At 37.9% G+C, this 25,563-nt stretch overlaps 2 protein-coding genes across 2 annotated transcripts in view; both read right to left on the minus strand.

The window, feature by feature from the left end:
* Positions 1-5,713, minus strand: part of tub (TUB bipartite transcription factor) — a 48,332-nt gene extending 42,619 nt beyond the window's left edge. Inside the window, exon 1 of the mRNA XM_032561229.1 lies at positions 5,527-5,713. Coding sequence (XP_032417120.1) covers positions 5,527-5,582 — 56 coding nt within the window. The 5' untranslated portion in view covers positions 5,583-5,713. The remainder of the gene's footprint in view (positions 1-5,526) is intronic.
* A 2,289-nt stretch (positions 5,714-8,002) lies between these two features.
* Positions 8,003-25,563, minus strand: part of rras2 (RAS related 2) — a 36,767-nt gene continuing 19,206 nt past the window's right edge. Inside the window, exons 2-6 of the mRNA XM_032561043.1 lie at positions 16,376-16,463; positions 16,108-16,210; positions 14,084-14,192; positions 13,301-13,419; positions 8,003-11,077 (exon numbers count right to left, since the gene is read on the minus strand). Of these exons, the coding sequence (XP_032416934.1) occupies positions 10,990-11,077; positions 13,301-13,419; positions 14,084-14,192; positions 16,108-16,210; positions 16,376-16,463 (507 nt within the window). The 3' untranslated portion in view covers positions 8,003-10,989. The remainder of the gene's footprint in view (positions 11,078-13,300; positions 13,420-14,083; positions 14,193-16,107; positions 16,211-16,375; positions 16,464-25,563) is intronic.

The following is a 25,563-nucleotide window of genomic DNA, read 5'->3' on the forward strand; positions in this document are numbered from 1 at the left end:
GGACTTGTTGATCTGCAGAATTAAAGGATTGAAGAACGATGCTGCAAAGATTCCTTTATCAGGAAAGAAAGGCAATTAATTTTAACCTCTTTTAGTAAAGATAAGCTGTTAGCACCAGTGAAACATTACATTAACATACCATAGCAACTATACTGTTAATACCAACAGACATATTCACTAGACTCATGTAAGAAGGGGAACAAAATATCTCTACATGCTCAGAAACAGGATGAAAACATTTATTTCTGTTGTATGTTGACTGAACGTTCTGTTGCTTGTGAGTCAAATCTACAGTATATATCCAGTAACAAAAACTATGCAAGAGTATGTTTGTCCACCATCTCATGGAGTCAAATTTTCCAATATCTAACAGACTCATGGAACAGATTCCACTGCAGGCAGAGTGAACACTCTCACACTCACCCCGTCTGGACATAGCTGTTACTTTAACTACTTTTCTGGGCCAGGCTGTAGCAACCACAGTACAAACCCGCTAGCATACGCACTGCACTAAAGCAAAGCAGTTTTCATCAAATGCAGTAAACAAACAAGTCTGAGGATAAAATATATTAGAAAGAGTCTAAGGTAAAATACAAAGCTTTGACCAAATATTTCTCTTCATATGGGAATGACATAGCCCAGCCATTGCCTTTCTATGCAATTTCGCTCAATTCTAATCTTGCTTCACAGTTCAATCTGGGCTTTATCCCGCTGACTTGGATCCCTCTGGTAGAATTCCAACCAGGCCAATCAGTGAACACAAGGTGAAGTTGTAAATAATTACATTAATTTTCTGTGCTGTTTTATAATTGCCTGTAGTTTTAGCAATGGCAACGGATGAAGTGAACAAAGTCAATGAAGTCATTCAGTCTGTGTTGACCACGCTTCCAAATATCAAATTAAAATTAATAGCCGCCTCATTCGGCTCAGTATTTCTCTCGTTAGTGGAGGATGGTTGCTTACAGTGCAGGCAACGTCCAGATAAGATTCATAGCGCCAAACTGGCGCATTACGACAAGGACAAACGTTAACAACTGGGTAGAATTTCAAATCTCAACACAGTCCATGTCTCCTGAAAGCAATCGTTTCTCAATAATTGAGAGCCCATACCCCCTGTACAAAAGCAAAGTGTAGAATAAGGGGCTGGTTTTTACCAGGCTATGAATGACAGGGGATTTATCAGTTTTTTTTTATTAAAGTTGTATGGAATAAATATGACCAATTAATATTTTACTCACATTTTTAGTCTAAATTACTCTCTGAAGATTTCCACACAGTAAAATGTTTGCTTTAGGTGGTTATAAAAAAAAAGTGGGTTCAGTTAGCATATGCTTGAGGGTGAAGGAAGTGGTGGGATCCAGTGCTACATGTTCTCCACTTACACTAATCATATGGTGCCTTAAATCAACAGTTTAAAAATACAGCAGATAAAGTCTATATTGTCCTACCAGCCTTGAAAGTAAACATTTAACAGAGAAGCGATCAAATAAAAATGATGGTCCAATTTTAGTTTATGTACAAGTTGACAGTAGCACTCTAGCACAACTAGTTTCCACGGGAACTTCTTGAAGTGCCAATTAAAATTTTTGTATTACTCCAAAGGTAAGAAAAAACATATTTTATTGTTTCATGTTGATATATTTTTACCTAGGCAGATAATCATTCAACAACATATTCTTTAGTGTTGCTGAACATGTTGGACTACTTTTGGCAACTATAACCTATGTGCCACCATGAAATAGTTCCTTTGGCAGGCATGGGCATCAGGGAAAGTAAGAGTCCAGCCAAGTCTATTAAAGAGATGCAGAGTGTGTATGCCTGGTTTATGCTGTTCCTGTTTATGCTGAAATACAACATCCCACAAAATATCCCAGCAAATATCCCAGCATAAAATAAGCAGAAGATCATAGATGGTCATAAAGCTATGGTTTAGATATGACTCTGTTCCAGCACACCTGATTCAAATGACTGCATGACCTCCTCTGCAGCCACCAAATGCTACAGAAGCCTGTTAATCACTCATTCGTTTAAGTAAAGTGCTTTAAAGCAAGGAGCAGAACAGAACTACTTAAGGACCAGGTTCGGAAACCACTGCCTTAGAGTCCACAATGGAGTGAACAAGTGAAGAATTAAACATTGCGCTTTTTTGGGATTTTTTTCTTTTTTTCAGTTTGAGTGTACTTCTTGGTGAACCACTTTGTTTCAAACAGCTCTACAAAGTTTTATTACACCATCATTTTCTGTGACTCATATTCAGAAACAGCCTCCACAGTGGCCCAGATGGACAGTGGGTTCATGTTTGATAAGCATTTTATTGATCTTTAAACTAATTCAAAGTTCTGCATCGGATCAAAATCAAATTCAAGCACCTGCAGAACAACAAAACATTTATCTGGAAGACGCACAAATAAAGAAAATGTTACAAAGAAAACACGGGTCTAACAGTGAGAAAATAAATAAATAAATTGGAAAAAAAGCAAACACTGACTAATGGCCCTCCCACACAATGTCCAATGGCTATTTACACAAAAACATTAGGACAATGGAAAAAAATTGTCTGTTTTTGATTCTGAATGAATGAATGAATGAATGAATGAATGAATGAATGAATGAATGAATGAATGAATGGATGGATGGATGGATGGATGGATGGAACAGATAACCAGTGAAAAGATCAAGCTTCTCCATCTTCTCCGTGTGCTACTATTGTTGTCTGAAGAAATGGACCACGCCCAGTCAAAAACAACCAATCAGAGCCAGAGGGAGCGTCCTAGCGTTGCTCAGTGCGCTAATGGGGGAGAAACAATTTACCGTTCTGCCATCATCGTAGGCCATGCTAACTAGCCTGGGTGTTGGGGGGTGATGAGAACTAAGGCCCTCCTCCTGACTCTTTTTGGTTGTTTATAGTGGAGGAAGGCAGAGGAGCTTGATTTTTTTTATAGCTAATCCATCTCATACAGTACTATCATGACAGTGACAGTTTCAACAAATATGTAAAAAACTATTTTTTATACAAATTACACACTGCAGATTTAGGGCTACACCATGTTCATCCATCTGTTTCTTAAATACCAAAATAAAGGTATAAAAGGCCTAACCTCCAATTCTTGTCTTTCCTAACGTAATTAACATGTGTTTAAAGTTGAAAACAAAGCCTAGAGAATAATTTCAAGATAATCTCTATTTTTGTTTAAAAGAATTAAAATGTAAAGATCTGAAGGCTCTGAACTGCATTTTGTCAGGCCACCTTGACCTTCATCTCTGGGATACAGTGTTTGCTGAGTAGGTGCCAGGACACAGTGTATTTGTACATGCTGCTGGCAGAAGAAAAGGCTTCAACATGAAACACAAAGACTACAAAATCCAGCAGCAAGGCACAGTAAAATTCACAGCAGGGCTTAAAGATGAATTTGAAATCAACCTAAGAAAGTCTTTAAGTGGAGGACATTTAAATCAACTGTGAGCATGCTCATGTAAGGCAGTCCAAGCAAGTTCACACAGAAAGCAGGCACAGAAAATAAGTCTGTAAAAAGCCTAAAATCATCAGACCTACAGCTGACTTCTGCTGCTGTTAATATAAAAGTACTTCTCAATCAAAAAAAAACAACAAAAAAAACACTGCAAAACAAAGTTTACTTTTCCATGGAAACATTTTCTCTCAAAGATGAAGACTTTTGGAATATAGTCCTTTGAAAAGATGAATCTTAACTTAATTTTAAAAATAATAAAAATAATTGAAAATAAATGATTAAAAAAACATTCCATAAGAAGAACCTCATACCAACTCTGAAGCTTTGATCTGGAAGTGTCATGGTTTGGGGATGCTTTGCTACAGCGGATCCTGGCCAGTTGGGCCCAATTCATTATTGGTTTATAAGCCCAAACCAATAATAAAAGATGCCGCTTACCTGTCATAACTCCAAATACTATGAATTTTACAATTATTTTTATTTTGTCAGAGAGCGGTTGAGAAAATTAGACAATCTGCCTGCTTTCTAAAATAAAGCTGTACTCTATTTTAATAAAATACTTTTCTAGTACTTTTCGAGTTTAGCCAGAATGTGCTTCCCGTATGTGTACTTGTGCAAAGTGGCAATGTGAGGCCGGATCTTGTGCATGATGATTTTCCGCTGAGCAGGTTCTGGGCAGGTACAACTTTATAAAAAATAAAGTTGTACTTTATTTTTAATTTAAAAATATATATATATTTTTTTTTAAATAAAATAAAGTACAGCAAAAGCAGATCTGGACCGTGCAACATTGCAATGATTTTTTTTACCAGAAAATCCACAAAAGACAAGCCAAGAATTAAGACATGAAAAGTCCTGATATTGAGTCAATCCCCAAATCCTGACCTCATTGAGTTGCTGTGGGGTAACATTGAAGAAAGAGTAGGGCAAACTTGTGACCAGTGTCACAGACTGATAAATTGTCAGAAGAAACAGCCCACTCAAGTTATCTCAGGCAGAGGGGCGGACATTTGGATTTTATCTTGATAGTTTTTGTTTACTGAATAAAAAAGGTGATATTGTAAAATCAGTTTCCTGGATGTGAGTAAAACAAAACATTAAACATCAATAATGTGGAAATTTATCAACAAATATCTGAAAGACAGTGGCTCAGGCAAAACCCTTTGTGATGCCCAAGAATATAGTCAGAATATCAATTAGACTGACTAAGCCAACGTATATTTAACATTGCCAAGGTAAAATCTTCTGCTCTAATAATCAATGGAACTGCAGCTACATTTTACAGCATCCATCAATCCGGACTCCTGCCTAAGTCAATGAAAGGCGAGGAGTGTTCCCTTCTTTAAAAAATGTTTAAAGAAATGTGCCATTAGCCGCTGAGTGAACTCAGAGCAATCAACCTTCACTTGAATGTGTAGCTTTCCCTAGTTGAGAAGCTGAAGTCACAGACACAATCAACTGGCTGACTGCCAAGGTTTGGCTGACACTATGCATACAAAATGAACATTGCTTTTAAATTCCCATTTAATTTATCATAAGCTGTTAAATTTTATATTATTGACAAATCAAATATTATTAACGTCTGTAGATGTTCTGAAAACTTTCTAATAGATAGATAGATAGATAGATAGATAGATAGATAGATAGATAGATAGATAGATAGATAGATAGATAGATAGATAGATAGATAGATAGATAGATAGATAGATAGATAGATAGATAGATAGATAGATAGATAGATAGATAGATAGATAGATAGATTTTGTAGGTTGGAAATGGAGATTTGTCAGTTCTCAAATAACACACATGCAGACCCTGAGCCTTTCATTTACCAACGATACGGTGTGATGCTGAAACCTCCCATTTCCCAGCCCACTAGTAAATACTAGGGGGAGGAATTCCCACTAAGAAATGTAGCTTCATCTTTAAAAAAAAAAAAAAGAAAGAAGAAGAAGAAGAGTCGGCCTTCCTGGACCATGAAAGCGAAACGCAACAGACCTGACAACGGCTTTAAAAGCGTAGACAGCCCAAACCAATAATAAAAGATGCCGCTTACCTGTCATAACTCCATCTGCTGTAAGACATGCTCCTGTTGCTGCTGACTCCCTCCATTACAGCCCGCGGGGACGTGGAGCGGTCGGAGCGGACGATGAGACGGTAAATAAAATCAAAGCCTTCAAGCCGTGGAGGGTCGGTGAAGATCTGGAAGCGCCTGTAAGTGAATGGCAGGGAGGCTGAGCGCAGCTAGACCTTCTTCTGTGGACTATACCACCACAGAGAGGGGAGCGCAGCTGAACGTGTCGGAAACCTGAAACAGACATACTGATGGAGCTGAATAAACAGGTGGTTCCTAATGTTGGGGTCGGGACCCCACAGTGGGTCGTCCTATACCAAGTGGGGGTCACTTTAAAGGCAAGTTAAAAGGCTGTTTCAGATATTTATTTTTCCAAAAAATTAACTGCAGGGTTAAAATGAAATCACATTAAGTGAAATAAAAATAGTTAATTGTTTTATTATTGATATTTAATCGATATAACTCCATGCAGAAAGACCCCAGGCCTGAATCAAACCCAGGACCTTTTTGCTGTGAGGCAACAGTGCTACCTACTGCACCAATTATGCCTAATTGGGAAATACAAAGCTAAATTTGCAATTGGTAAACTACTTAACAATTAAAATATTAGATGCAATAGAAGTGAATACTTCAAAAGCAGCTAATTGTAATATTAAGCCAGCAAAAATGTGGTGAAAATATTTACATTTGTAAGAACAGGTCGTACTCCTTTATTTCCAAGTGAGAAAGATTTTTTTTTATTTACAACAAAAGGAAATCTGTCAGAGAAGCCTCTTTGAGTGATGCTGGAGCCCTCTGTATCAAATTAACAAAAGTTATGTGACTAACAAGCAAAAGTTTGAGGATTTTAATAACTTGAAATAAATGAATTTTATGTACAATAAACCTATCTTTGTAAATAGAATAAATACTTTCCTCAACAAATTCAATTTATATATGAACATTGGAAAAGTTTAGGTTTGTTCTCATTAAAACAATCATTTACACTCTAAAATAATCAAAGCATAAAATCATAAAATAGGCTATATTAATAAATTAAAAAAGGAGTGCATTCCTTTAATCTAAACTTTTGAACATAAACTATGCCAATAAACATCCAGTAGACCAGTTGGATGTTAGCATATTATATAATATATTATATAATAATATTATTATAATATACTGTAGTTGGCATATTATGCCAACTATTAGGCACAATATTGCCTAATAGTTGTTTTCATCTCTGCGTGTGGTCTGACAGCCGTCTGCTTCTCTATAAACCCTCCAAATGGAGACATTAAATGTCCTTTCGTAGGTTATTTGTTTTACTTTAAACGGGTTACCATAGCTTTAGAAGTGTGTTTGGCTATGTGGATTATTACTTTGGAGAATCCTTAATGATGCTTTCAATATCGCCATATATTCTAGTTTTTTTGATGGAACAACCTGAAAAGGCAGAAATTTTGAAAAGGTTGTAGACAAGGTGTGTCTCAATAAAAAATAACAAAGAAAATGTATTCAGTAATTAAACTTAACAGTGTAACTAATATGTTACATGGATTTATTGGGTACAGAGTAATATATTTGAAGTTTCTATTTCTGTTTATTTTGATGACTGTAGTTGGTACTTAAAGTCTTCTATTGCATTTCTTGGAAAATCAGAATTTTAGATTAGAGTTATATAAATACATTGAACCTAAACCAGCAGAAGACACAGTTCCTAAAATTCTACTTCACTGTGGAAAATTAACTTAGTGAACTTATGTTTGGTCTCTGCGATCTTTCTCCAGACTCGGACACTTGATTCACAAATGAAATACAAAACACACATTCATCTGCAAAGAGGTCTTTTTTTATCTTAAGCCTAGGAAAGTTGCTACTGACATTATGTCTGGCTAAAGAGTGGCTTAATGTGTATAAGTAGCCCATGTTCTGGATATATCTATGTGAGAAGGCTTTTTAAGGAGTGAATGCAGCAACAGTCCACACCGCATAAACCTCCATCAAACTGTTCAATAGACTTTGCTTCAAAATCTTCTCAAGGCTGTATTTCTTGGGCCTTTCCCTACTATACTTTTTTCTTTCACTCAACTTTCCATGATTATGTTTGGATAATCCATTCTATGAAGAGGAAGCTACATCAGCAACTACGTTTTGTGGCTTGCAATCTTTGTGTGCAGTAAACTAATGTATTGCACTACTGTATTAAATACATTTCTTTTTAAATAAACTGGTATTTGTGCAAAACCTCAGAAACGTGTTATTGTACCTCACAAGATATGAAATAAAACGGACTCTTTTGGGGTAAAAAAAAAAAAAAAAAAGCAAAGATAAAGTAGATGTGTTGCAAATAGAGCAATTGCAAAAACATACATATAAAATGAGATTGCTTCCAGATTCAAGCTTAATGTTTTCTGAACAATAAGAGCTCATATATGGTTTGCGGAATCACAATCGGCTCTAGAAACAATTTTCTATCTTTTCTGGCTCAATAACAGATTTTATTTTTGCAACAGAAGCTAGACACAGGGCAAAAGACACCAATGTGAAAGTGAAATCAAACAGAATGATGCAAATGCACACTTAAGAGTAGCGACAAGATGAGATGTGGGCATTTAAATCTTAATGCCAGAAGGTTGCATGATCTAAACAATCATTTCTATGACCTCCAAATTTAACCTGACATTTCACAATCAGAACTGGTGGTGAACACCTCAAGATAAATATATACTTATTTTGTGACCCAAAATGCAAAAAAAACCCAACCTTGGTTACATTTAGGTGAAACATCCAATTGTTCAGATTTGGGCCAGCAATCATTTTCACATTAAAAATAACCAAGGGAGTTAGATATTCTTCTTTACATATAGACACAGCCTGAGCTGTGAACATGTATTTACTTATAAACATATAAAAATACTCATCAACCGGTTTGATAAGAAAATAATGTATAAAAGTAGAGTAGAAATATTTAATCAAGTTCATTAATCCCATCATCTGATTTTCTTGTTATATTACAAGATGAAGGTATGTGAAACAAACAGCAGCACTTCGTCTGAGCGCCCGAACAGCAGCGGAAAGGAGAAGGCGGATCGCTGTTGCGTGTCTTCAGTGATTACAGATCCTGCTGCAGACGGCCGGTCCTACGAAATGCACCTCGAAGCCTCGGCTTGTCCTGGTTTTACAACCAGCAAACCAAACTGGGACAAAAATCAAAGCAACAAACTGACTCGAGAGCACAAGCAAATACATCGCCATGGTGTTAGAGGTGCAACAGCAATGTGAGCGCAATCAGAACTGATGAGAATGATTGGAATGATGAGCTGAGCAGAGCTCTGAAAGCCTTTCTTGGTTTACAACATGCTGATTTTTACATTGATTTACCAGCGAAAAGTTAAGTACAGATCACACAGTTTCACTTTTGTCTGAAACCATCCCAGTTTGAGGCTACACAGTTTGCTGCTGATAGTTGAAACCAGACATACAGTGTACAAAAAGACTTACCATTTTTTCCTCTCAGTGTCTGGTATTATAGTCAAAATCTTGTCATTTTAATTAATCATTCTGCCTCCTAAATGGCAGAATAATTAAATAATGTATTACTTTCTTTAAATTCAGAAGCTTTGATATGCACATATTACCTTTTGAATGAGAAGGTCCAGCTTGACGTCATAGCTTTGTAAGCTTCTAACACATCAATGCACAACATTTTGATTAAATAGAGGCAAGTTCTCTCCTTGTGACACCTTATACATTTTTAAAGAAATTATCCACAACATTAGGATGAAATTGCAGAGCTCCACAAAATTTGGTTCATCCTTGGATACAATATTCAGATGCCTGAAGGTCTCATTATATGGTTAAAAAAAATCCTATGCAAGTATAAACACCAAGGGATTGTTCCAACCACTATCTTGCTCAGGAAGGAGACATTTTCCGTTTCCCTTCGATAAATTAGCTTTGATGAAGAAAATGTGTATCAAACAGAAAAGAAGCAGAAAAATGATCTGACAAAAGATGCTGGTTGAAAGAAAATTGTACCAAAAATGAGTTGAAAGGCTGCCCTCAAGGAAGAAGCCATTATCAAAAAAAAAAATAAAAAAATTTGAATATGCAAGAACAGGGTGACAAAGCCCTTAGACTGTGTAGTCCGATTAGACAAAAATTTAGGTTTTTCTCTATAAAGATCATCATTACATTTCTGAGAAAAGGCCAAACAAACTCGATAACCAGAGTACCCACCGGAAAGTTCTTAGTAGAAAGGTTGTGTGCAAAGTTGAAAAATGTAAAAATGTCTTGTAAAATGTAAAAATGTCAAAGATTCTCACCCAAATCATCAAGTTTAAAAGGCAATTCCATCTAAACACTGAGTAGCTGTGCAAACTTCTCAATTTAAAGACTGAAGAATTTTTTGAAGTTCCATAATTATGATATTTAGCAAACAGAAATAACTTTGGTAATCCTAAATATAAAATAGACTTAATTTCTATAATGTCAGACACTGAGACAAAATTGTTATGTATCTTTTTATGCAGGTGTGGAAATGTCTGGTTTTAACAGAGATGAAGCCAGATGTTCATAATCACCTTCGAAGATTTTCAAGTTTACTGAATGAGGTTACACCTTTTGGGAGGAAAACTGAGGCGAACATGACGCGTTGTGTATGTCAAGAATATGATTACAATCATTCAATCTATAAGACTTGGGGGGGGGGGGAGGGGGAACAAAAAATTCTAATACAGCAGACAAGCCATATTTGGCAATTGAACTGAAAGCATAAAAAGGGGAAAGTTATCCACTGCAGAATGCCAGAAATATGTCTCAATATATCATTAAAGGATGTCTAGGAATTACATTTATATACATACATATTCAGTTTCTTATATGTAAAACCAAACTCAACCTCACACACTGCACTGTGGTGATTTAATAGATTAGAAATACACTTTGAAAACCACAACAAATGTCACATATGTACAGTAGCAGATTAGCACATGGGGAGTAAAGGTGGATATGGCACAACATACACAAAGCTTCGTAAGAGAATCTCTGCTCTGGTCAGACCCTGGAAACTAAAGAATTGTCATTAACATTCTGGATATAGATTTCATTCAAACTCGGTAGCAAGTACAAATGTCACTACAAGGCAAGAGGAGTCCTTCAGAGTACAAAACATTTAATTTGTCAGGCTGATTTAAGAAGGCAATGTTTAGTGTTGGTACTCTCTCGTGTGGATTAGATTGCAGCTGAAGGTAGAGTGGTGTTAAAAATTTGGCATTGTCAGTTATCCCATAGCGATGTCCTGGAAACAGCAGTTCCTGGTCCAAGTTAACCCAGAAAAGGCTGTCTGAAGTCATGCACATGGAGAAGGCAGCGGTCACTCATCCACTTAGGATGTAATGTCAGGCAGAGTGGGGGGCGGGGGGAGGTTGATTAGCTGCATGAGTTAACAGTGATAAGGCAGACTCAGACGATCACACAATGACAGCCGGTTTTGTCTTTCTCATTTCTCGTAGGCTCCGGCGACGGTGGACATTCTTGTTCTTGGAATTTCCTGTTAGAAAAAAAAGGTGAAAACTGGACTGAGAACTTTTGGATTGTTTCATTTAGAAGATGAAATGGCATTGATGCTTCACTCACTGAAGAATGTTTGAGATCATCTTAAAAATGTATAACCAACTAAGCATAAATAACAAAAAATAACATGGTGACTAAACTTAACATTAGTATTTAACTTAACTCAAGCAAATAAGTTATAACTGTGTCAATCTGAGTTAATGCTTTTTGATTGTGTCATGCAAGAAGGCTATTGCTTTTACGCAGAGGTTACAGAACGTGAAACTTTCTTACACTTGTAGCGTCACAAATGTTGAAGAAATCTGAACTTGATGCAACTATAATCACACTCTGACCAAGACTGTGCAAGAGGCCTTCATCAAAATCTTACATTAACCCAGGGGTCTCAAACTCCAGTCCTCGAGGGCCACTGTCCTACAGTTTTTAGATGTGCCACAGGTACAAAATACTGGAATGAAATGGCTTAATTGCCTCCTGCTTGTGTAGATCAGTTCTCCCAGCCTTGCTAATGACCTAATTATTCTATTCAGGTGTGGTGCAGCAGAGGCACATCTAAAAGTTGCAGGACTGCGGCCCTCAAGGACTGGAGTTTGAGACCCCTGCATTAACCGGTATATACATCAATACCAGTCACATAATGATGTTTGAGTTAAACCTCAGTGAGTTTTGAGCTGAATGTACTCGTTTCCCTTCTAGGACCTCGAGTTAAACACTACTCCCAGACAGCTTCATTGTTACTGAAATCTCATCATACTAAAATTACTAGAATATATTTTCAAGCAGCTCCTGAAACACTGCAAACACTTCTCTGTGGCTCATACCCAATGACATCATTGTATGCAAGACGGAAGACGACAAGAGAGAAGACCGATTCAGAGAAACCCAGATCCTGAACCAAGAAGCCCAACTGAATCATCATCATCATCAAAGTTGGTCTAATTGATTTTAAAATTGGGCTGTGTTTTTGTTTACTTCAATATTCCTAACATTTGATTTGCCTTTGCACTCCCAGCTTCAGAGTGACCTCTAAGGAGGTCAGACCAGCTGAAAAACAATGCTTACAATCCAGTAATGAAACTGTAATCAGTCATCTGACCCAAATTTAAGTTTAGCTGCCTCTCATATTAAAGCTATGTTGGGCATTACAGCCACTGTAAGTTGTTCTACTATCAGATCTTGTCTCATGTTAGAAGACTGTGTTCCAGATGTCACCAGAAAGACATATTTCATGCACACGTAAAAGGAATCTAATCACTGGACAAAACATGTCAGATGATTCGGTACGCAGTGATCCACAGAGAGCCTCCTACACACCCTCTGTTAAAGTCATGAAGACCCCAGAGGACCCTGTGTGCTCTCATAGGAGCAAGATACAGCCCTATTGTAAAAGAGCTCAATACTTTCCACTGGGCAAGTAGCGTCAAAAAAATAAAAAATCCACAAGAAGAATGCGTTTGTCACGAGGAGCCTGGCTGTAACACCTTTGCTGCTGACATGTAATCAGTGGTGTTGGAAAATTTGCTAAAAATACAGCTACTAATTACAGCCAGCTTAAATCAGCCAGTTTTCTGTCGGCTGTAATCAGGGTAATAACATAAAAAGGCAGAAAGTTATGCAATTAACTAGAGCTGCACAATACCAGGAAATGACTTGATTGCAACACTGTTGCTGAAAACTGTAATGAATGATAATATTCGTTGTAATTTATCATCATCATCATAATTTGCACCACTTTTATCTCTCACAATGTACCCACCAATGCCTAGAAGACTGAGCATTTAAAATATGCATCAGGTGTGGGCACCCAGAGGCCGTCTAGTTGGATAAATATCAGGATTTGGTTGATGTTGTGACCAAGTTTTGGTCACTTGTTTTACACAATTATTCAGCTGAAAGAGCTGATAAAAAACAGATCTGCTGGTTTTTATTGAATATTTCCTGGTTCTTCAAAAAGCATCAAAGACTCTCCACCATGGAGGTCATAAGGTGCCTGAGATGAAGTATAAATGAAAAATAATAAGGTTGGATTTTTCTTAGATTTTACAGTCGAAGATGAATTTACATCCTTTATGTAGGCCTTTACAAAGGGTATAAATAAGCTTGGAGAGCCCTGTAAATTTGACTGACCACTAGAGGACAGTGAACTAAACCTTCACAGACCTCTGCATCAATAGTACTGGAAGAAGAAGGGTCAACTTACCTGATTACCCTAACCAGCTCATGAAAAGCCTGGTCTACGTTCATACGAATTTTAGCTGAAGCCTCCATATATGTGACTTTTAACTGTCTGGCCAGCTGCTGGCCCTCTTCCTGGGTTACCTGTGGTGAGAGGTAGAACAGAAAATTGAATCTTCAAGAAAACAGCCCAAAAATCCTCAAAATAAATATTACAGGCTCCTCAGACAAATAAATAGTTCAACAAAACATCTACAAATGTTAATAAAAAGCAGATTTTAGTTAGTTTTGCCAATTGTTAAACTATTAACCTGACTAACTTGTACGTGAGCATTCTTTAGAGCCACCTTTATATTTTAATGTCCGAAAAACAGATATTTATGTGAGGTTTTTATTACAGATGTGTATTATATATATATAAATGGGATGCAGGTTATTAGATGGCAGCAGTGATTGGTGCAGTTCCAGTATTTAGAAATGGATGAAAGTCTGGCAGCGATGCTCTTTTTAACCAATAGGGGGTGGTGTGGATTCACCAGAAGAAATGATGATTGGCTGAATACCAACAGGGAGAAGATTCATCATTTCATCACACTCCCTTCTTCATCAGTCCTCCCTTCCTGACACCAGCGTGTCAACAAAATCTCTCAACATCCTGTTGCATCTCTAAAACAAGCTTGCAGCTGCAACACTTGTGCTTGAAAGCCTGCAAATCCGAATCCCTCAAGCCACATCTCCTCGGATGATAAAAGCACGTGCGAGTTTCGTCCGTAGGTGGATTCAGATCTCTCCAACCTGTTGGACTTACTTGTCTCTGCAGCTCCAGATCTGCCTTGTTGCCTACGAGGATCATGGGGAATTCATCTCTGTCTTTGACTCGCAGAATCTGTCTTTGGAATTTGTAGATTTCTTCAAAGCTGTAAATCAGATGACATGGTCTGTTACATATGTGTGTAAAGGCATACAATCATCTCCTAACAATGCAACAGTAAAAAAAGAAAAGAAAAGAAGAAGCATCCCGACCCACACGCACGCACATGTACACGCTCGAACAAAACCGTCGAACATGAGTGTGAGGTTGTCTGTGCAGGGTTAAACATGCCAGTCTAGAGGGGAAAAGAAGTCTGCCTGACTATTACAGCAGCGTAAACTATTTTTATCCAAGGCTCTGCCTCCCTCTGCCTGACCCGACTGTTGCCCCACTATAATACAGATGGCATGTGATGGCGGGCTTTCAACTTTACAGCAAATAAAAATGTCAGTCTGGGAGGGAAAAAAAAAAGAAGAGCAAAGAGGCAGAATGTAACCACAAAGCTGAGACGGCATTCCAGTCGTGTTGAGCACATAGTAAATCTGGTAAGACTTGACTAATATAAATGGAGGAAGGAAAGACTGTTTACAACATAAACATTGGCAGGGGGTTTAGGGTGGGAACAAGGGAATGCAGCTTTACTGTGCTGCTGTGCAGAGACATGACACAAGGGATGGGGAGCGAGAAAATAAAAGAAAGAAATATAAAAAATATTTAAACCCAAATCCTGAACAAGTAGAAACTTTTTTTTTTTTTTTTTTACCTGATCTAGTCTCGACAGTAATTAAAGCCCTCAAACAGAGCATGTCGTGCATGAAGGATTCACCTGAAAACAGTTTGGCCATGTACGTTTTGCAGCCGACGGCAGCCTGCTTCCTCCTTTCGCCTCATTAATGCTGCCCGAGCTCGTGCGGTGGCAGCGTAAACATACACATCGGTGTCACAGCTGTCACATGTGCAACAAAGCAGCAGGTGGAATAAGTTGTGCTTTCGTTTCAAACCCACCTGCTGTTGCCAAACCAGGCAAGGGGTGAGAATGACAGTTTCAACATGATGCGTTTTGTATCTTCGGCGACCTGATTTCAAAGCAGCTTAAAATGAAGGCGCCTGAAACAAAGTTTAGCAACAACCGCATGAGGCTTTTAAGGGGACTGTTTGTGCCTGACAGTGTTGTCAGTATATACATCCATACATGTTTTGAGTACATACAGTGCCGGCCAAATTTATTAGGACCCCTGGTACAATAGACATGTAAAAACCCAAAATGTATGTTTATACTTTTATTGAAGTGGAGTCAGATCCAATAGACCTATCTGGAGAACTACAAGATTTAATTTGAATATAATTATTTACAGGGACAGAAAATCCCAACATTAAGAAATATTTATTTTTAACAAAATCACACATGGTACATTTATTGGTACCCCTAAAAACATCTTAATACATGTAAATTAAGCATTTCTACAACTTAATAAGGATTCTCCGACTTCCTGTTTTTCTGGGGTATATTTAATAAAGATAAAATTTGACTTGATTTGATTTGGTAAAAATAAAATAAGAAATTCTGATGCGACTCTCCCTTCAAGTAAATATATTCAAGTAAAATTTTTACATTTTTAAAATAATTGATTCTAAGGTTTTTTTCACAACTTCATGAATGTGCAAACTGACTCCCGAGTCTTTCCCTGTACCTGAATTTGTTTCCATACATGTGCACACATGCTATTGTTTAAGCAGTAGGCAGGCTTTTAATAGAAATCTAAGGTAAGTGTGTAGGAGAATTAAACGAGAGCAGGACGAGGGCAGGAAGTCTTGAGAACAAAAGCAAATGACAACAAGAACAACAGCGAGGTCCGGAAGCACGAGCAGCAAAAGTTGGTGTCAATGTCAAATTTATGGTTCTTGTAGTGGAAAGAGTGTGCAGCTGTGAAAAGCTCACAGAGCTTTACAAAAAGAAGAAGAAAAAAAAAACACCAATAAGAGTGTGCGTGTGCTTGCTCAAAGTGAAAACTGTCACCTACCTTCCTCTGTCAGTGACTGAGAAGACGAGCAGGAAGCCCTCCCCTGTCCTCATGTATTGTTCTCTCATGGCTCCGAACTCTTCCTGTCCAGCCGTGTCGAGGACTGCACAGCAGCAACACGTGCACACACATTAGCAGAATAACTTGCAGCAGAAACAAACTGCTCAGAACCAGCGCCTCATTAGAAGAGGTAAAACAAAACAGAAACAAGCAAATGGTCGAATGTGCGTCTTTGCATTTACTCTAGCTGTGTTTGTGCTGCACTTACTGTCCAGCCTGGCCGGCCTTTCATCAATCACGCACTGCTTGGTGTAAGAGTCTTCGATCGTAGGATCATAGTCAGTGACAAAGTATGACTGCGTGAGAGAGAGAAGAGAGGACAAAAGAGAACACATGATTATTTAAATGCAGTTTACATCGCAGACAATTCTCAAATTACAACATCAGAATGTTTAGTTCTTTTAGCGAGTCGATATTATTGATTTTGATTTACTCCGGTTCATTTTTTATGGCTTTTGTTTACAGCTAATAAAAAGAAAACTAATTTTAATTTTGCATAGGTCCAATAAAAACAAATATTCAATACAGAACTGTCAGCCAACTATAAAGTATCCCCATGTGTTGTATATGATATTTACTCACCACCTAGTCCAGATGCTCTTTTTGCAGAAATTACTGCATCAGTAATTTGTGAGTCACAGCCCACACTAGTGACTCTCCCCCAAAATCCTTAAATATTTACAATCCTCCTAAGCCTCCAGTTATCCATGTTGATTGTGCACCTTTATCTCTACCTCACTTTTTTCTTCCAATCAACTTTCCAATAACATGCTCCCATACAGCACACTGAACAGCCAGCTTCCGAAGCATTGATCAGAAACTGGCTGATAATGCAGATGATATCAATCACTGCTTTACAATAGTCAAGTCAGCGATCTGAATGATACTCAAATGTAATAAAGATATGGAGAAACTGAATCATGGGTTGTCATTAGCTGTAGGGCTTTATTACCTAATTTAATCTGTGCGTAATGAATCTGTATAGCATCAGAGATTTGCTTTTTGAGAACTGGATGACTTAACTAAATATATTTTCTGATCATATTCTGATGTAATTTCACCATGTTTCAACTGACCTTCTCTATAGTTATATACTTTTGGAACCTAAACGTCTGATTTCTGAGGAGTCCACTGGGTTTGTTCCCACCAGCATACAGTTATAGTTATCAGATCAGTAGATCTTTGTTCTGAGCTTTTATTCTTCTGCTCCAAGCAGACATAATTTTGTTATTTCAACTAATGCAGCTTAGAATGACTATCCACATGGATGTCTGCATGGATGGCTTCAGAATGGGCAGACGTGGGAATAAACAGCCACTCTATGCTTGTGTTTTGGGTTAAAACAGCACAGACAGCCTCACTGACCTCTACCTTTCCTGGATCTCTCCAGGCAGAAGGCAAACATACTGTCTGCAGCCACCTGCAGAAAAACAAATGCGAACTAAATATTCTGCTACACAACAACCACATGCTCTGCTTTTCCCCCCCCACCACAGGCTGGTTTTAAGCAAATAACACATTTACAAAATGGTTTGCCGAGCTTCAAGAGCCACACAGCCTGCCTGATTCTTCCAATTTGGGGCCAGTATCTGGTCTTGTAGTAACCTCAGCTGAAAGGGTGGGGCCGGACAGCAGGGACGAGGACATGAAGAAGAAGGAGGAGTCATGCATTTTTTACATTTTTCCCATGTTTTGTTGTTCTCGCTCCCCTCAGGGACTTGTTAAGTGGTGACAGCTGAAGGGAGTGCTCAGGGAATGTCAAACCAACACCCGAAGACACGGGGAGCAATCAGTGCAACGTAAAAAGAAATCCAGACACAATTCACACTTGGGTCCAAAGAGGAGTCAAATTAAACTTTCCCCAGTCACACTCCAGTTGTCTGTGTATAGAAACTGTGTAATGTTTTACAACAGAGGCAGCAGGATGCTTATTTGGTGTTATTCAGAAGCCGAGGAGACAAGAAACAGCCTGCCCTGTGTTTGCAGAGCAACAAATCTTTGATGATCCTGAAAATGGGTGAGGCAGATTGAAACAGGGGAAAAAAAGCAACATGCCTAAATTTAGCAGTAAATCAACTTTATATTTTCATAGAAAATATAGTGTCAAAGTTTACCTCTTTGAATATATCTGCTATTAGAAGTTTCCCAGACAAATGTTTCAGAACAAACTCATTTTAACTTGAGACAAAGATAAGATGAGCTAATATAAAATACAGTTCTTAAATGCTTATTTAAATGACTATCCACACCAACGTGGCATTATGCGAAAACGTAATCGCTCCCCAAACCAAATAAGTGATTTTGCAGTAACTAGCAGCGAGTCTGAATTGTGGCCCACTCCTCTCTGCAGTACTGTTGGAGAGTTTTCAACCCTGAACAACCTGCTTAAGGTCGAGCCACTTAAATCAATCAGATTTAAGTCACTTTGAATAGGACCTTCAGTTTTTTTTTTTTTAATTCAGAGCTGTACATGCTAATGAGGAGTGAGTTACTAGGTCAACTTCATCAGAAGGTTCACCTGTTTTCTCCCCATTTGTTGATAATTTGCTCCAGTTGTGCTTAACTTAAGTCCAAAGACTTGAGAATGAATTTGTTTCTGATGTGTTCTTGAATTTCTTTACGTCAGAGTTCGATGCATCTACTTTTTGAGATCGTTTAGTCTACTTCATGTTGTCAGAGATTCCATTTAGGTGAATTTTTGGTGTGGCAAGAGGAAAAGGCATAAGTTATAATATTAGATATCAAATGCAATTGAACTTGAAAGAGCTGGTGCAGAACAACTTCAGCTCTAAGATGTTGGCAAGTTTACACTGGTAATTACGAGTCCTTCCAAAACAATTCTCCCCGCCTGAGACGTCTTGTACCTTCACAATGACTCCATTTTAAACCCCCATTATACAGTAGCGAACGTTGTGGTTGTCTCACTGTATGACCTACTTTCTGTGGAGATTTCGTTCTCAGACAGATGTCCCTGCATGCCTGCCCATTTGAATTTGTTGAGGCAATAAATGACCAGATGTTCTGATGCAGACCTCGCAGCGAAGGCAGCTAAGGCATAATACTACCACTACTGTGTTCCACATATCACAGATATTTAATATCAAATGCATTTTTAGGATTCTTCTAACCTCACGCTGTTCATTTATAGAAATAGATTGAGTTTGAATACTTTGTTGACTAAATATGTTTAACCATCAGTGTCTTAGTTTGTGGTTTTCAGCAAGCAGCAAATTAAGAAAGTGGTGGTTTCTTTCTTGAAGCCTAATGGCACATAATGGTTCACTGAGCTAACATTAAACACGAAAGACTTAAAATATTCTGAGTGACATAAGAGAACCAGTGTGCTCTAATATTTGCGAACTCTTCTAACACTGTTATTTGCTTCAAGAAGAGTTTGTGTTGACCTCAATGTTGATTGCAAATTTGAAATCAAGTCAGATAAATAAAAGCTATTATTGCAACATTTTAAATCACAACTCTTTAGCTTATGTAAATTAACTAAATTGAGGAAGTTTCACAATAATTACAGGTGTATTACTATCTTAGTTAAATTATAATTTAATTACTGGGTTGTTTTTATTTATTTGTAGTTGCTAGCAACAACTACATATTGTTTCCTTCTCCCCCACTATTTGCTCATGTTGTTGCATGAGGTGCAGAGATTCTCTTCATCACATTCTCCTAGCGTCTCTGCTGCCTGTAAATACGCTTGCCTGCCTCACATCCATTCATTGCTGTTCAATAATTCAGCAGTATTACTTTGCATCCTTAAATGCACTGTACTGCACTGCTACCGTGCCTTCGGAGCTGACAGGTCAGAGACAAAAAGAAAAAAAAAAAATCCATGAAATTTTTTTCCCCACACATTCACATATATCATTATCTATACAACTCTGCTACCTGTAATATTAGTGTCTGACCTCTTATGGTCTTCTGTTAACCTCTTGATCATATTTTTCTCCCTGGGTGGAGCTGAACATTTCTCTGGCCTCCTCAGTCCTCCCTTCCCCACACCTCTTTGTGTTTGGGTAGCTTAGCTGCAGCTTCCTGCTCTAACCAAAGCGATTGTTTCTTTTCTCCTAATAGATGACACCGTTTCTGCATCGCTGCCTACATTGGCGCTAGCGATATCGAGGGCCGGAGTCCAGCCTGGCTGGGTTTCAGCTGGGCAGCGATGGGCTTGGAGAGGCAAACATGACTCGAGAAGACTACCAATAACTGAGTGAGAAATGCCAGTTTGAATCAAATCCAGTAATTTGACCTATAAAGTCTCATTTGGCTACAAATCTAACCTGGTATAAAAAAAGAAGCAAGTTTTAGACATCGACATGTTCAAACAGAAAGAAAACAAAATGTTGATACTGAATGAAGTGATGTGCAAATAACTAAATTTCAGTCCCAGCCAACTTGGTTGACAAAAAGTATGACAAAATGAAATAAATAAGGAGGATGTTCTAGAACTATTTTAAAGTTGTAATTATTTGCTGTTGCAGCAGTTGAAATAGCTATTGCTTTGTTGGCTTTAACTAACAGCAGTTAAACTGCTTTTTTTTTTTGTGGTAATACCATAATACTGTGTCACCATGACGCTTTTACTTGATGTTATCAATGAAAATCTGATAAAGACCAACACCTACTTAAGTTCATTCTTCTAGTGGAGCATCTAGATCTAATAAAAACACAATTGAAAAAGTTTTTTTTCTATTTCATATACTTGCAACTGAACCAGATGACATTAGAGTTATTTTAGTAATCTGTAAGAATGTATCACATGCACATACCAGTGAAGCAGACAGATTTATCAACACATTTTCAGGAATACACTGGACAGTGTGATGAGATTAAAAATTCACAGAACCAAATTCCCTCTTGTTGAGGAAAAAGGAACAATCAACCAACAATAAATACATAGATAAGTTTAACTGTCATTCAAACTGAGGAAGCAATCACAGTTAAACACATCTACTTGAAACACGGCCAACAGTGAAACAATTAGGCTAGAACCAGCCCAGACTAAGGATGAACAGGATTGTATGTGCTTTTGTAAATCCATAATTATTATCTTTGAGATTTCTCCTCTTGCTAGCAGCAGCAAAATCAAGGTAAAGTACAATCAATCACCTTAGTACAATCACAAATGTATGAGCAAGAACAAAAAAGCAACAATGGCACACAAAAAATAAGAGTTTTGGGGGGGGGGGGTGGGGGGGGGGGGGAATAGTTGCAGCAAACCATGTTACAGTTTAGATGTCAGTGGGAAGGTGGGTCAGGCTACACTTGGGTCCCGGTCTGCTTTGCAGGAAGGAAACTCCACCTCTGGAGCCGACTGCTGGTCCGGCTGAGCCCTCGGGTAGCACATGATGTCACAGATGACATGTTCTCTGACCCCACCCACCAACAGAAATCAGAACATGGTACTTTTATATCACATACTCTCAATTTTGTCCTAAATACATAGCCTATGGATCACTTAGTTGTTAGTCTTTTTTGTAATCATTACACTAGATACTTTGTTATTTTAAATATATTTCTCATCTTCTACTGTTCATAAAATACCAGTAGAAGAGCACACATATATTTCTACAAGTCTATTTTCCTTTTATAAAAAGGTTGTTGGTTATGGTTACTCTTTTATGCTGGATTTATTAAATGTCAATTGAATGAATGGGGATTACAAAGTTGTATTACAGTTTATGGTAGTTTTCTTTCATCTATATAAAAAAACGTAAAAACTAAGTGCAAGATGTCATTAGCACATTTATTTAACAATGGTTCAAATAAAAGATTTTCTAAACAATAACTCATTTAAAGATTAGCAAGATTTAGAGAATGCATTAGCAGCTTAACAACCAAAATTGGCATCAAACCATTGTGTTTGTGTATAGGTTCATTAAACTCAAATCAAATATCAGGATTGGGAAATCAGGTTTCACAAAACCAGTTATTGTAACTAAATAAAACTTCTGCTTGCCAGCCATGAGGAAAGCAAGAATGAGTGACATATGTAGGCGTGTAATCAACATCACGCTTGCACTCGTGTGCACCCACTTCCTCCCTGCACAAACAGCTTCACTAGCGCAACATATAGATCGTTTTCCATCCCTGTCAGTTATCCCACTTAGTTAAAACCAGCGCTTTGACTTTAACCCAATAACATCCTTACCTTCAAAGAAGTCTAAATCTCAGATTTATCACAGACACAACTGAAACACACCCCTATGGTAGACAGTGGAGTCTGCCTACGAGGCTTTCGTAATTAGCAGGAATACTCAGCTACAATAAGTGGCCGTGGACACAGTTGCGAGTTACACATGTTCAAATGCTGCATGAAAACTCAGAAAACTTCACTTATAAATAATCATATTTAATTGATATTTAAAGGCTAAATAAGAAGGATGCATTAAAATGCATCAGTTATAGAGCAAAGGGTATCTACGAGTATCTGCAGATTAAAATAAATCTAAACACTTCCAGACTTCTTTTCAGCTTTCTTTCTGCTTACTAATTTACATATTTTAGTTGTTTTTTTTTACTGGTGAACATAGTAGCTTGTCGACTTTAACAGTTTTCCTCAATGCTCTTACATACAGTATACAACTAATGCACCTCTAAGATGTAGCCAACAACTTTCTATCTTATACTCATACTGTCCTGAATCTTCAAAATATTGTTTCAATGACCTCAAAATATTATTCTCACAAATCTTGTCTGAATGTATGTAGATAGCCTAACTAATTTCTATAATATAAATAATCTTATGTTGCTAATTAAGAAATTCTTCAAAACAACCCATTATTGGTTAATTAAAAAACAAAAACAACAAACAAAAAAAAAAAACAAACAGAAAAAAAGAAGAATTTTTTTCCGAGAATCACTAAAGTATAATTTAGAGCGGTCTGCACATGGACACGAATGATTGGCCGATCAGCATCTCACTGTGATTCCTTCAGACAGTCATTAGACACCACAAGAAAAATAAAAGAGAACTAGCAATAAGTTTTGAGATTTGAGGAGATTCAGTTGCGTTAAATGAGGCAGTAAATATTTTGTTTGCTAATTTTATAAAATGTCTGTATTCGATTCTTTTAAACATTTTTTCCTCCAGGCCTTGGACATGCTCACTGTCAGTAGCAATTTAGTAGTAACTGGTTCCACATCCAATTAGGAGAGTCCAAGAAGATGCCATTTGATGCTGCCTTGTAACAGACTGAAACATAGTTGGAGCAGAAAACCAGACTGTCCTTTCCACTAACTGAAACATGCAAGTCGCAGAATGATGCAGCAATAATGTAGCTGATTCTGAGGTAATTAACAAGTCTGTCTGACTGAAGTAAGACATCTTTTAGTTTTATTCTTGATGGTCCTGATGTGAGAAGCTGACCAATCAAGTTAAGGAAGTTGAAACTCTTAATACCAAAATTAATGTTAGGTATTAGAATTAGGTGAAGGGGCAACTTTTTAAAACTCCAAGCAAACTAGTAATATTTAATTCTTTAAGAAATATTCTTCTTAGTTGGCATTCCTTGTTCCCTAACAGCATGCCTTATGTATTCTGGCTAAAATAATTTCAGTCAGGTACTTCTTATAATCACCTCTGACAACGTTTAAAGGAAAGTTGTATCATACTCCTCACTTGTTTCAGTCATACACATCTAATTTCTCCAACATAACCAGCTTATAAATATGGTGCATTTCCATCTATCAGCTTTCCTACTGAAGAGCAAGTACACAGGATGGAAGTGTAAATACGAAATACGGAACTATAAGAACATCAAACCATAAGCCCAACAGCATCACTAAATGCATTTTAAATAGACTCAAACGCCAGTGAATAAAACTAGGTCTTTAAAGGTTTCTTAAAATAATCAATATCCTGTGTAGATCTAATGTGGAGAAGTGAATTAAATAAATGAATCAAATAAATGAATTAAAGATGAGCGTCAAGTCTCATGCACACTCTCGCGATTTCTACTGATTTATGCGCCAGTCCTAGAAGTAAGTTTTGCTCCAATCCTTGATTTTAGTGAGTTCTTCATGGCCCAGTACCCAAAAATGTTACAATGTGGTTAGAAGTAATATTCTGTAACACTGATTGCTCTGCTTCTGTCACCAAACGGGGCCCTTGCTGTTGGTTCTGCTGACAGAGCAATTACAAAGTGCTACATACTGAGGCATCAGCACCAAAAGGCAGAGTGGTGGGGGCAGCTACACAAGGCTGGGGCTGGTGGGGCTGCCCCCATACTGACAGGTGAAACGTGCCATATGTAAGACAAGTTCAGGGGGCCAGAGCCAAGTGCGGCAATTTCAATTAAGGACCCAAAGTGCATGCCAGACAGACTGGAGCCTTCCAAGTCGCTCTATAGGCCAGACTGAAAAGGAGTGGAAGACTGCGCTGATAGCACATCGTGGGCCAAGCAAGTCCACATTCTTGATCAAGCTTTATCAGTGCAAAACAGCAGAAATATCTGCTGTTTTAGCAGTGCACTATACATCAACTGGTAAAGTAGGAGGTTATGAAAAGAGAAATCTGGCCAGATCAGCCGTGTATCACTTCCTGTTTCTAAATGTGATTAGCTTGAACTTTTTGGGGGCTTTTTGGAGCAGCTGTCTGTAATCAAACAGTCACCATCAGGGTCTAATGCTAAACAGATGAAAATAATGACCAATCCCTTTGTATCTTTACAGTTCTCCTCCTATTGCTTCATGAAGTTTCACACGGGTGATGCAGGAACAGGCGCAAGGAGCATTGTTTCGTTGAGTACCGAGGAGTACTTGAAGTGAGAAATAGGGGGGGGAAAATAAGGCAGAATGAAAGGTTTGAGGGGGAGTGAGACTGTAGGCTCCATGGAGAAGGAGAGCAAAAGAAAAAAGAGGGGGAGGGAAAAGCATTAACTTCCTGTGGAAACACCCACTTTTCCCATGAGCTCATAGAAACTAGAAAGGTCACATATTCAATACCTAATACACATGGAAAGAAAGGGAGAGCAAAATGTGTTCGCCGCCTTGAAGAGCCACAGGGGAGCATTTAGTTGTAACTATGAAAGATTTAAGACTTAACACAAAATCATCAAAAAAAATCATTTTCAAATCCCTCAAACCATTACTGTAAAGCTGAGCTATGCATCAGCGGTAATAACATTCTCACAGGATGGTTACAGCTACAATGCAGTTTGTGTATAGCACCATAATTTGGCCTGATGCCGAATTAAATGAGGCCATAACTCCTATAAGATTGCTTCCTCCTAATGTGCAACAGATCAATAGGCTTTTCCTTTAATCACGGCCGTGTCCTTAGATGCCAGCAGCCTAGTGAAACTGCCCCTGCAGACAGACCCTTGGCATAAAGCTCACATCCATCCAGCACCAATTACCTTACTACACATTTAAATCCTGGCA

The sequence above is a fragment of the Xiphophorus hellerii genome, chromosome 4, assembly GCF_003331165.1.
Source record: "Xiphophorus hellerii strain 12219 chromosome 4, Xiphophorus_hellerii-4.1, whole genome shotgun sequence".
Classification (NCBI taxonomy): domain Eukaryota; kingdom Metazoa; phylum Chordata; class Actinopteri; order Cyprinodontiformes; family Poeciliidae; genus Xiphophorus; species Xiphophorus hellerii.